General features: G+C 42.8%; 1 protein-coding gene across 1 annotated transcript in view; it reads right to left on the minus strand.

Annotated features, from left to right (window-relative positions):
• Positions 1–13,381, minus strand: part of LOC118793407 (collagen alpha-1(XXV) chain-like) — a 165,605-nt gene that overhangs the window by 25,712 nt on the left and 126,512 nt on the right. The window contains exons 10-14 of the mRNA XM_036551577.1: positions 10,859–10,885; positions 8,854–8,898; positions 5,910–5,954; positions 5,113–5,139; positions 3,686–3,730 (exon numbers count right to left, since the gene is read on the minus strand). Coding sequence (XP_036407470.1) covers positions 3,686–3,730; positions 5,113–5,139; positions 5,910–5,954; positions 8,854–8,898; positions 10,859–10,885 — 189 coding nt within the window. The remainder of the gene's footprint in view (positions 1–3,685; positions 3,731–5,112; positions 5,140–5,909; positions 5,955–8,853; positions 8,899–10,858; positions 10,886–13,381) is intronic.

Here is a 13,381-nt window from a genome sequence, read left to right on the forward strand (position 1 = left end):
GAGTACTCAAAGCACTTTACAGTTATATGCCTCACATCCACCTACCAGTGGCAGAGGCTGCTACATAGGCTTACCAACTGGCCACTGGGAGCTGTTGGGGGTTCAGTGTCTTGCTCAAGGACACTTCGCCAGGATGAGCCAGATTCAAACCAGGGACCTTCCAATCCCCAGTTGACTGCTCTACCTCCTGAGCCACTGTCGCCCCCAATTTGCTGTACGAGAAAGGAGCCCGTTCTCGTACAGCAAATCGCCCTGGGCTGGAATTATTTTCCTGTCAGGTCACCGGGGGACAAGGCTGTTGCCGTGGCGAGACTACATCACTGGACTCAGCTTTGGAGGAGAGAAGGGGGTGGAGCCGTCGGGCAGGTCCAGAGGGACAGCGCGAGAGTGGCAGCTCTCTGAGACAGGGCCAGGTGAGATGGCCGGGACGAGGGAGAACATTAACAGCGGGACACTGAAACCAGGGCTGGACGGATGGTGTGCCTGCTGATCTGCGCACTAAAAAACCTTAACGAGGACAGCGGCGACAGTAAGTTCCAGCGCCACACCTACATTTTGGCGGACAAATCCCAGGGCTTTTTAGGTTCTGCTCACTGTCAGCCCGTCTCTGAGGGGCACTGTGAAATCCACCACTCGCACGGACCCTGAAGCTTTCGAGAGCATGCATGCCACTGCCAGCCGCTGACCCCCGGCCAGATGGCTGGGTGGACTTTGATTTCCACATTTTGGGACAAGCCCTGCACAAGCCTCGCAGTGCCAATATTTCCAGGCCTTAGCCCATTTGAGAATTTACTTTTGTGTACTCTGTCCCAAACACATTTTTTTCCACCTCTAAATTTGAGTTTTGAGTACAATTGGATTAGCGGGGCAAGTCACAGCTAATTTCACACCCTGCTAAATATTTATACATCACAGAGGAAAGTAATTGTTGTTAAAGGCAAATGCAAAGCACGCAAGCCTAGGATGTTGATGCTACAGAAACTAAAGCCACCACCTACAGGCATGGCAGAGGTCTCTGAATGTTTATTAGGTGTTAGGTGTAGTTTACTTCTTGGTTTGGCTGGTGGCATTTCTCTTGTAAAATGCATTTTTCAGCAAGTACAAAACCTTTCTTTTAACGATCTTGATGCTGGTACTTTTTTTTTTCTTTTACTTTGTTCATTCTATTTTGAACCGCATTCACGTTAAGCTCTCCCACCAAACTTGGAACACGATGTTTACGCTTTTCTAGCAACAGAGAGAGACCGGAGTCATGACTTCATTTTGGACAGGCTTCTGTGGACTCGCAGTGTGAGATAAGATCAGTAAAGTGGCAGGTGGCCAGGTTTCGACAGGCTCCTGGGGACGGCCGACACCTCACCGAGGAGAGGCAGGGAACGGCTTGTGTCACCCAGACCATTTCAGATTTCACATGGTTCCTGTCAAAACATTTGTATTGAAATTGGTACAAACCTTGGACTGACTTTTCCTCTCTCTGTGTTTCTTTTCTTCTTGTCACACTTGTTCACTTTTCACAATTTATCCTCTGGTTCATGCCACTGCTTGTTTCTGTGCGCCTGTATACTCTGGGCTCGGAGTCACCCAAATGAGAGTGCCAAACTCCTGCAAGTCTTAAACGGGCCTCTCCGTTAGCCAGACGCAACTCCCCTCCAAATCATTACCTCAATTATGCAGTCAAGTCTGCAATGCCATGCAACGCTGGACTTGAGCATTGCTGAATCACACATAGAACGTCTCTTCCAATCAAGGCTAAGCTTTTGCGGCAGGCATTAATAGCATGGTCCCTACCGACGAACGACCAATGAATACACTGCTATGGCGGAAGACGTGACAGAAAATGAGAACAGCAAGACACAGCAAACCAAATTCCTAAAAGCTCAGTTAATTTTAATTTAAAAACTGTTAATTTCAATTTAAGCTATTTTGTTTACGGTGAAATGTTGTCCTTCCTTTCCCGATGCAGCTGTATGTGCGCTGTGCATGATTTTCTATGTGAGCTATTGTATGATTCACTCTTATACATCTGAACCTTATTAAATCTGTTTAGATACGCAGGGAACATGTGAATTAAGTCCTCACTAATTTAAAAGCAATCATACTTAATCATTTCAACTATTTCACAGGGCAAAAAAATAAACATCACATTTTGTATCTAAAACACATTATTTTAATAGTTTAATCATATTTTTTAAATGCCAGTGCAATAAATAATTCTAAATGACAACTTCCTTGATTGCAATCTGTTTTCATTACTACTTGTATGGCCATGTGTTTGATTTTTCTCTCTGGGCTTTTATTATTCTTTAAGTGAGAACATTTTTCTTGGCGATGCACAGGAAGTCACGGAAGCCGAGTAGCCAGAGGGCCTTCTATTTCCCATGATTCAAAGTTTCTAATGCATTTTTTTTTCCAAAGAGAAACTGCTCCAGCTCTTCAGCTTTTGTACCATGAGGTAAAGACGCACACTCAGCCCGGCAGAATTATTGCAATTGTCTTTCTTTGTTCCATGGATTTCCATCAAATTTCCATCCATTTGGCAGCATCATGAACAGGACTGTCCATAAAGTGATAACTTATCAAAGTTGTTCTCTGTGAACCTGCTTTAAATTGTTGGAGACATACTGACCACACTGCTTTGGCTATGATGCCATCAAATAATGCATTTTTTCTTCTGTCATTTCTGAGCGATGTACTTCCTGTATGCTGAAGTAAGAGGCCCATTCCTGAGTAATTCATCATGAACTCCCCATGCCCTGTGTTAATGGATATGCCTCTGTCTTATACACACCATATCGTCTACTACACTTTTACGATAAGTCTGTCTTCTTTATTTATTGTGATGAACCATATTGTATATGAAACCCATATTTATTTACAGGGAAAAACTCCAAATAAATCTCAAAATGACTTTATGGATTAATGTGCTGTTAACACTAGATAAATCAAATGTTCTAGTGCCAGCACTACAAAGGAAGACCATAAAGCATGGAGTGCTACTGAACAAATCAGATAATGCCATTTCATACATCTCGTGGTCAAATGATGCATTCTCTTTGCCTTCCACCCAGTAGTCTGACTTTGTAGATCTTTACCAGGTCTGTCAAGTGATCATGGTAACATTTCACTGTATTTAATGGCAAGCGTTTCTGTACAGGGAGACAGGAGTGTCTCTGGGTCTCATGTACCTTGTGTACATTATTAGAGCTACATGGGTGTCTTCTTACCCCCAGTATTGAGGTCAAAGTTAAACCCACTCCTTGTGTTCCTGCAATACGAGATGTACAGAGGTACAGCAGCACTGCGCCAGTGGGGAGTTGAACCGGCAACCCTTCAGTTACGGGACCTGCTCCCTTCCACTATGGTAAGCTTTACCATATTAATGCGAGAAGCGCCCAACCAAGGAAAGTAACGCAACAGCTGAGCACCAATTAAAACTGCTCACCCGTGAGCACTCAGAACACCAGAAGGGCCTGCTTCAGTTTAACTTTTTTCCCCACATCTGAGTTAGCTTTTCACCACCCACTCTAGCGCCTTTCACATTTGCTCAGATGGCTTGAATTAAGCTCAGCTACTCTTTGACTGATTGCCAGATTGCATTTCAATCAAGTTTTTCGAGACCCAGAAAAAAAAAAAAAAACGGTGGCAGGGATCATTAATTCATAATAAATCACTTCAAACCTCCTACCTTCTCACCCACTTCACCCTTCTGACCATCTTCACCCATATCACCCTGGGGAAGAAGGAACAAGGAAACGTCATTCACTCTGAACTCACAAAGGCTGCTGATTTCTTTTTTTTTCTTTTTTCACACAACGTGTATTAAGCATTGACGGAGAGGCTGAAACAGCCAGTCCCTGTGCTTTTATTTTTCCAGTATAGAACATGCAGTCCTGTCCACCTCTTTATCTCAGATTTTCCACTGATGCATCATCGAGAGGAAACAAAAGCTTTCTGATGCATGTTGAGACATTTGGCTCAGCTTGGACCAACACCAAGACAGCACTGTAGCGCATGCTACCCGAGGGTAGCCAAACACAGGCCTGCTATAAGTGGGCATGCCAAACTGACAAGAAACATGGCATAGGATACTTATATTTCAGTCTGGAAATGACCACTATGTTGTGGGTTGACCCACTATATTATAATGGTTCAGGGGGGTTGCTTTCCCATGCTGATGACTTTTTTGTGAGACAGTTCAATTGCAGTGGCTCAGTTTGGCCCCTGCCTTTTCCCACCCTTGCCAAGGGGCATGTGTGACTGACATTATAATAACCGATTGGACATTACCCCTGTAATATGTAATCATAGAGTGTGGAAGGTCAGACATTAACAACAGAAACCTTTCCAGACAGAGGTGTCCTGACCTAAGCAGTGAAGGCTTGAGGCACCCATATGCTGAAATGAGTCATTGCATTGATCTCTCCTCTTCAGCCATTCCCACACAAGAAATAATATATTGAGAATATCTTACAGAAAATATATTTTTAGGTTAATCAGTACGTATTTACAATGTGCAAATTATTGGCATTTTGGGATACTGCAATATATATCTGCTTTAAATTAATATTTACATGTATTTGCAATATAGTCTTGGGCTGGGCAACATATTTCTAAGTATATTACAATACATTCAGGTTGTGTATGAGGTGTTTACTTCTACCTTGACTTCAGGTGTGCGCTCCATTGATATCATCGAACACCTTTTGACCCGACTTAAAATCATCTTTACCTTGAGACAACAACATTGAGAGTATCCTGTTGGAACCAGCAATTCTGGAATTGTGTTTTGATTTTAGGATGGTTCAGTGACTAACTAATGGAAAAGTTATAATGACTTAATGTCAAAAATTAAACATTATAATGACTGTATATTACTCTTACAGAGACGAGCCTCCTAAAAAGATGCATCAGAAAACCTTCATTTCTCCTTCGATACACCATAAAACTGCAGATTATCCTTGTCATGAGATCATCCACCACTGCCACTCAATAGTTTTCCCAGCCGACAGAAACTTCACATGATTCAACTGTAAGGAGTGAGGGTGGAGGCCCATGCCGTGATTATTTCCCACGCAGCGAAGGAGAGTTTGATCTTTCTGAGTAAGGCCTTACCTTTTCACCTCGCTCTCCCATTTCACCCTGTTGGAAAAGAAAGCAGGGAACATTATGCACAAAAGCCAGGGAGTGCTGCGAAAGGGCGAATAATTGCCGCTGATCCTGAGGAGATCCTATCTGTGGTTAAACTCACATTAAATTAAAATGGGAGTCTCATGTTTCAGCTGCTTTTTCCTAAGAAGACCTCTTGGGACCTCACTCGTAATAGCTTTTTTTTTTAATGCTCCCTTTTTTAAAATAAACTCTTTCAAATCCCAGACAAAATATTTTATGCCAATCCAGACAGTGCAGAGGCATTAAGTTAGCATCTAATTTCACTATTATGAAACAATACCCAAACATGACAAGATATCGCATTACACTGGACATCAAGTGAGTATGAGTGGGCCTCTTAACTAAAAATAATGATGTAAAACGCTCATTAAACTCTTTCGTTTCACTGTTTGACAGACTGCCCTCAGAAATGCTTTCGCTCTTTAAGAAAAAAGATTCCAGAATGATGAGGGAGGGTGAGCATTTCCTTATCTGTGATCCTGCATGGTAAATTTGGCTACATTTCTGACATGAGGGAGGGAGACATTTCGTTAATGGTTCTTTGGAAAGGGGAAGTGTTACGCATGGAAGGATTCCAGTGAAACCGCTCAAAGAGTGACACAAATGGATGCAATCAATATGGCAAATGTCTCGAGTGACGCCAAAAATCAAAAGACGGCGGGGATGAGAAACAAAGACCTTCCAATTTATGTCATGAGCAGAGAGAGATGTAGAAGCAGTCGTGACATTGTGGCACAGACCTTGGCACCAGGGATTCCATCTACTCCTGGCATGCCCGTTTCCCCCTACAGGCAACAGAGCACACAGCACCTAAGCAGTCACGTCTTGCAGTTGCATCGGAGCACTGCGGGGGGACTTCTCAACTACCAGTCGCCATCTCTATAATCATCACAACATCAATCAACATCCACCACTGCTTTCAAGATAGAGAAACTTGACTTCAACAATCCCTGTATCCAGCGCTAGTTTGCACCCATTTTCAATCTGAATCACATCTGCGTGACTTCCGTCCCTGCACAGCTTCGAGCATTTTATATCTTGCGAAGAGGAGAGGAGCACTGAATGGCTAAGATCATGCTAACTTCAATGTTGCCGCTAATATGGACAGGCGTAAATTGTAAGCAGTGGCTTGTTTCAAGATGAAGTACGGCTTTTTTGGCCTGTTTTACTCTGTTCATCATATCAACTTCAGCATACCACTGATGTTCACACAATGGGAACATAGCATACAGCCCCTTGCTACCATACTTCATTGCAAACATGACAAATCCTATTCATTTTTAGCCTCGAAGACCAGCTGCGTATGATATCATGTCACCGCCTCAAGTAACTGCCTGTCCTACTCCTCTGCGGTGGACTGAGTAAGGAAATAATAATACATAATAATGGATTATATTTATACAGCACTTCTCAAGGTTCACAAAACACTTTAAATTAAAGGAGGGGGGCTCATCTCACACCACCACTAATGTGTACCACCCTCTTGGGTAATGCACGGCAGCCATTTTGCACCTGAATACTCACCACACATTAGCTGAGGTGGTGAGGGAGGGAATTATTTAGCCAATTAGGTGAGGAACTGAGGAAGTATTAGATGGCTATACTGAAAGAGTCTGATTGGGAATTTAGACAGGACACTGGGGAACCCCCTACTGTTTGCAAGAAGTGCATTGAGATCTCTACGGAGTTTAACATCTCATGCAAAAGATGGCATCTCCTACAGCACAGTGCACCCATCACTGTACTGGGGCACTGATCTCCTGTTATGTCCAGAGAAAAGGTTGCCCCCTAATGGCCCACCAACACCACCACCAACCTGGTTTTCCCAGACTGTCTCCAATCCAAGTGCTTTCAGCCATCAGGCAGAGTAAAGCTCTCACCACTACTGATGGGTTAGTGAACCTTTATGAACCTCATAATGGGAGGAGGCAGCGTACTGTCAATTACTGACAAATATGAACCAATCATAACACTGCTCTCCAGAGCAGACAGGGAAATACCAGGGCATGCTGGTCTTGTGTTGGAGAACATAGAGTTGAACATTTCAGATACCAATCTTATGGGCACAGTAGAGTGGTGGTGCACTGGTTGAATTAGGAGTAGGAAATTCAGGCAAATCACTGAATGTGTTAAGTGCATTTCCACTCACTGCAAGTCACCCTGTATAATGCCATCTGTTATGCAAACGCCTAATATATTGCTACAGAGTTTATATTCATGTTTTATAGTATGTGAAACAGTATAAAATGGTTATAAAATGGTTTGAGCTACAGTACAAGGTGCCCGGCCTTTTCTTCAGATAAGGTGAAATTATACCATATAATAGCCTCACGATTCAGTGGAATTGCGTGTCAGATAAAGAGAAGGTCTGTTGCACAGCAAAACTACTGACCAGGGATTGAATGGTTTCACTGAGGAGACGCTGCAGCTAACTGAGCTGATTCTGAGCTGAACTTTCTGCATGAATAATGTCTAAACACCATAACCGATCTGTTTTATAACAGCGCTGCACAGTGTCTGAGATTCATTTCACAAGCGCTGGCACCTCACTGTCCCAACAAAACCATGGCGGGGGAAGTTCTCTTTTGTTGCTTCCAAAGTGGGAATGGCTCTCGACTGATGAGTGGTCTCTGTTTCCCATTAGCAAAAAAGTCTTTCTTTCGTCCGCACATCTTTTGTCAGTGCTTGTGGAGATTACACTGCACGTAGGTTCAAATGAGTCTCACCCTTATTGTAACTTTCAGGCCTGGACGATGCCAAACTGGAAATACCATCTTTCTGCTGATGAAGGCACTGATTGCTGTTGTTCTACATTTATTTTACTGTTTGTTCTAATTACATTTCATTATTTTCATTTAGCAGATGCTCTTGTCCAGAACAACGTACATAGCTTACAGTTAATATTTAAAAAAAAATATATGTACATATGTATTTAAGGTCTTCTTTCGGTGCATTTTGAGAATTTCAGCTTATAAAAAAACAACACAAAAAACAGTAGCAGCTGTGAGAGCAGACATTGAAAAGACAGATTTAGTCAAACTGAAGTACTGCAGGCCTGCTACACATGGCTTGGTGGTTAAAGCATTAAAACACAGCCTTGACTTTTCTCATAAAAAATGATAATGGTGTGAAATTTCAGGCAGGAAATGATCCATTTCCTCCTCTTCTCCTGTAAAAAAGAGCCCGCCATGAGTCTAATCACACAGATGGATCACTGCGCAAAGTGGAATTTGCCAGGTACAATGTGACACAACCAGAAGCTCAAAAAAGCAAAGAAAACAAGGATACCGCCCCTCCAAAACCGGGGCGCAACCCTGAAATGGACAGAATCATTACAAAAGGGAAAGACAGATGGAATCCACCCAGAATCTGAAGCGAGGAATTCACTGTCTCAATAACAGACTGAGACAAAAAGGAATTCAGCTAGTTTGACTGATTTCTATCTAAAGCAGGTGCATATCTGTAATTCACAAATTACTCCCTAATATAGAGCAATAAAAGCTCTAATTCTCAAAACACCTCAAATATCAATTTCAACTATAATTTCAAAGGGTGTAGCATATATAAAATATATACTCTATGCAGTCTGCTACATATAGAGACTGCATGCAGTACTCTAAATGAAATTTATATCTTTTTTTTGTAAATTAAGTCCATGCCTTACTCAGTTACAAATGATCTCACCTTCAATCCATCATCTCCTGGAATCCCAGGTGGGCCCAGAGAACCCTGCACAGTAGAAACACAAACCGTCAGAAACAGAGACTTAACATTCACTGTAGGGTGAAAACTAAACTGGTGCATAAACCTTTTTTCTGGGAATCTTTATGGGGCATCAATAAATAGAGGGTTGTGAATACACTCTATAACATCATGGGGGGTGGATTGTTTTAAAAATATGATGTTTGCTGAACAGGCTCTCGCTCACCACTCTGTGAAAGCTCACACGGTTCCAAGGGAGAGACCGTGCCATTTTTGGTGCTCATCTTAACATCGGCCCGACAAATACCTAACGCATGATCAGCACTGGGCGCTTGGCACTGATGCAAAGCATCCTCAAGAAACATAACCATGTCAGTGTGTGAGCTGCAAGTCAAAAAAAAAAACAAGTGCAAAAACAAGTGCAAAAACCAGCCAACCAAACATGACGTGACAGCCTTTGATTCCGTGGCTGTGCTTTCAGCTACGGAGCCTACCCAGGGTAAATATCTCAGGAGCCATTTTAAGCCCCGTGAAAGGGGAGGACATAAGTGTATACTCCAGGGAGCACCACTATAAAAAGCCTTTCCAGCGGCAACAGGAGAGCACTTAGGGATGTTTATGTGCTCTCCTTGCACATGTCTAGACAAGATGATTTAGACCAGACTGACATTACGAGTGGTGTTTAATAATCTCTCACACTGTGCGGTGGTTAGCGCTTATGTGCTATGCATAGGCCTGCTGAACACCTTTAGCAACTTCACCTAACTAGATCCTTATAAACTCATATTATTTCAGCGGTTTCTAATAATAAGGCTGGTGCTTACTCTTCGGTTACTCTTGGCTTGAAATTGTACGCTCAGAGCCTAACGCACAGCTGAGTCATCACAACAGCTCATGTTTGTTTGAAAATGTAAGTAGCCCAGTCACTTATTTTTAGGTCAGCGACTTTACTAATTTCGATCAAATCAAAAGAAATCAAAAACAAATTTAAAAAGTAAGCCTTGCCAATAGAAGGGAATCACTCTGGGCATTAAAAAAAATTAACAATTCCACAAAACAGTAAATGTTTACAACGAGCTATAAGCTCTCGCTTTTTTAGCGCATGGGCACACCAGATGAGAGAGGATTTTCGGTCCCAACTCTGTGAGTCATTAGCACAGCGGTGTGTCATCGGGCTCTAGGGCACTGAGTTCCATCAACAGATGACAGCACAGACAGGATGTGTCTGATTGGGTTTCTCTGGCAGTCACCTGATCACCGAATGGAGCACATCTGCTGTCCATATCACCCCGACCGAGGCGACACGCTTCGGTCTAAAACGGCTACGTGCGTGCGTGTGTGAGTGATGTAGAGAGGTCGAGGCAGAGAAAAGCGTTTGCCTACACACTGGTACACGCGTGCATTCGGTGACCATCTGAGCTCATTCTCATTTGTGGCCTTAAAAGACTCGTTTCTCAGTGTCTCTGTGTTTGCTTGGATGCCGGCGAGTAACGGTGGGATAGGACTGTTCATAGTCACTATAGGAGAGAGAGAGACTGCATGAAGCTGTCCCTGACATATCAGTGAATCACAAAGATATTACAATAAGATTTTGCATCAAAGTCAACCTTTACCATAGTCAACCTTAATGTGGGCCAGCTGGCTTTCAGAAGTTATTCTGAAAAACAGTGACTGGCTCTATTATTCTGCAGAAGTGTATTTGTATACATACAAATTGAATGTGGCTCAGTGATGTTATGCTGTAACTCAGCAGCTGAATATTGTAGTACTGTTCCCACATGATAACAAACATTTTCACAGATCTGCTCCACATTAATGCCTTATTATATCATAGTCTCTGGTAATTGATAAATGCAAATTTTCACCTGATGAGTGAAGAGTTAACTGTGAATGAATATGTCATAAGACCTTGATTTTTGTACAATATACTGCAGGATTAAACACAGTAAATTGGTGCAGACTCATAGGGCATTTTCTTAAACTTTACCTTGGGTCCTTGAGGCCCCTCGGGTCCCTAAAAAGAAAAGACAGAAATGTAATATTAGTACATTTCCTCAGCCAGTTCAATTATAAGGGAACGACTTGCCTTGCCCAACAATCTAGGTCTCATGTAGCGAGTACAATCCCTGTAAGATGTTTGGACGGAACGAAGAATTACAATGTGCTCTTTGTTTTATTTGGAAAAAAACAGACTAACATAACTAAAGGAGCTTTTGGGATAAAAAATATTATGTCCAAATTCATCATTTTACACCGCACGCCTTCTGTTCCTTGAGCTGAATCACAAATAGATTTTTTTTCATGAGGTCAGAATAAAGAAAGGGATTTACAATAGTATCTCTCACTTTTGTCTTGTTGTTTTTTCTGTAACGTCACACTGTTTTACTATTCCAGAATATGCCAAACACCTGAGTAGGATGAGATTTGAAACTGCACTTTTAAACAGTGCAAAGAGACATTCAAAACATACTACAGCATTGTCTTGGCCTCTGTTGATCTATTTGGGTTATGCACGTGAATGGAGGCTCGTCCATTACAGGGGACCCCAAACCCAATCTAATCCCATCAGACACTTGGGCATGAGGTCAGAACGAGCCAGACAGGTCCAGCGATCCCTTGCTGGGGAAACTAGCTGGAACCGTCACCAGCCTGGGAGCGGCACTTTGGCTCAGTCACGGCAAAAAAAAAAAAAAAAAAAAAAAAAAGGGGGAAAGCGCCTGTGCATGCTGTCTGAGTGACACGGGAAAAACCGAGACACAAAGCGGCTCGCAGTCCCACTGACTGGGACGACTCATCTGTTGACAAATTCAATTACTGCGTACGAGGCTTCAAAACCCCGAGCCCCCGCGGGGACGCCAGGGCATCGGCGCTCGCTCGCTGGGCTGTTACGCCGCTCGCCATTTGCCAAAATTCTTGCACGGTCAGTACTGGAGAGACTGGAAAGATTCTGTTTGGCACCACGTGGCCCTTTCCAAATTGTGTGTGTGGGGGTGGGGGGTGGATAGGGGGTCAGGGGCGGGGGGGGGGGGGGGGGGGGGCAGGGGGGGAACCCAGGGATCTCTTCAGATCACGCCACAGTCAACGCGAACAATGCTGGCGTATGATGTGAGGCTGAAACACAGCGCAGGCTCTGAAACGCCACTGGCTGATCTTTGCTTACACCATCTAATTGATCTGGTGTTTTGTGTTTGACCACGCTGATGAATTGTGGCATCTACATTAACTGGCGCATGAACAGACAGACTCTGTGTACACGGGGCGCATCGCACTTAATGGGTTTTCTGTTCCCAGTCTGATGGCTTTTATGGCACATCTCACATAGGCAGGGGATAACAGAGACAAGTAATCACTCAGAGAAACAAAAACAATAGACTTTATAATGGCCTAAGCCCTTTTAGTGTATCATATTGAATATGATAAATATGTGACTTATTAATCCTGCAATAACTCTTTGGAATACTTCTTGTCACTGGACTTGAACTGGACTTGAATTCATGAAAAACTATAGCTATAGAGAGACATTTGCTCTCAGGTCTAATGCAATGTTTGTTAGGTAGGTAAGAAGAGAATGTTGTCAAGTTATATTTTCAGTTTTTCTCACTAAATACATGTCGGTGAAACAATATCTGATTAATTTATGGTAAGATGAATGAAGTACAGAAATCCAGATTTTGATATTAACTACTGAACAACTGAAAATATTTCCCCTCAGCGTTGTCTGTTGGTGTACAACAAAGAAGTTTTTTTTTTTTTTTTAACTCAAAACAGTACATTTAAGAATAAGCCATGACTTCATCCAGCAGGCTGACACAACAGTCAGAGTTCTAAACAGACAATTGAGTTTCATGGTTTGATGCTTTTCCTGTGTCTTGAGGTGTGTGCCAACTGTATAACTAAATCAAGAAAAAAATCCAGGTGACAAAGACAACTATGGATCACCTCACTGGCCCCTCTTAAATTCCTGTACCTGGATCAGTGCCACTTGTGGACATATTCAGCTAAACGACATCTGTGAGAACAGATCTGGAGAAGAATGTCTCATGAAAGCTTTAAAGGACACGGGTCCCTCCACAAATAGGAATTTCTCAAAAACACATGAACCAAGAATGTTGGGCCTTCTCCGATGCCATAGATGAGAATGCTCCCTGGTTAATCTAATACACATTTGTAGAAGTACAGATGAATACAGCTTCAGTGATATTTACTACTGTTTACTATTTTTATGTTTTGTAAACCGAATTACTGAATGAAATGAATTACTTGCCCTTTACTGAATAAAAAAAGTTGTCTGTGAATGTTCTTCCCGCCTTGTAAATCTGCTTCCACATCTCCGCTCCATGTTTGGCTCGGGGAAGGTGGGAAATGAGGCGAGAATGTGTACGGCACAGTACAGCGAACAGCGCATTAATGTGAACGCATGCAACGCGTTTCATCGGAGCTTTGCCGGTAACTGCCTGTCTGTCTGTCTGTGAGCTTTGGAAAACTTGGCAGTTGACAAGGGGGGAAAGAG

This window comes from Megalops cyprinoides, chromosome 18 (genome assembly GCF_013368585.1).
Source record: "Megalops cyprinoides isolate fMegCyp1 chromosome 18, fMegCyp1.pri, whole genome shotgun sequence".
Classification (NCBI taxonomy): Eukaryota; Metazoa; Chordata; class Actinopteri; order Elopiformes; family Megalopidae; genus Megalops; species Megalops cyprinoides.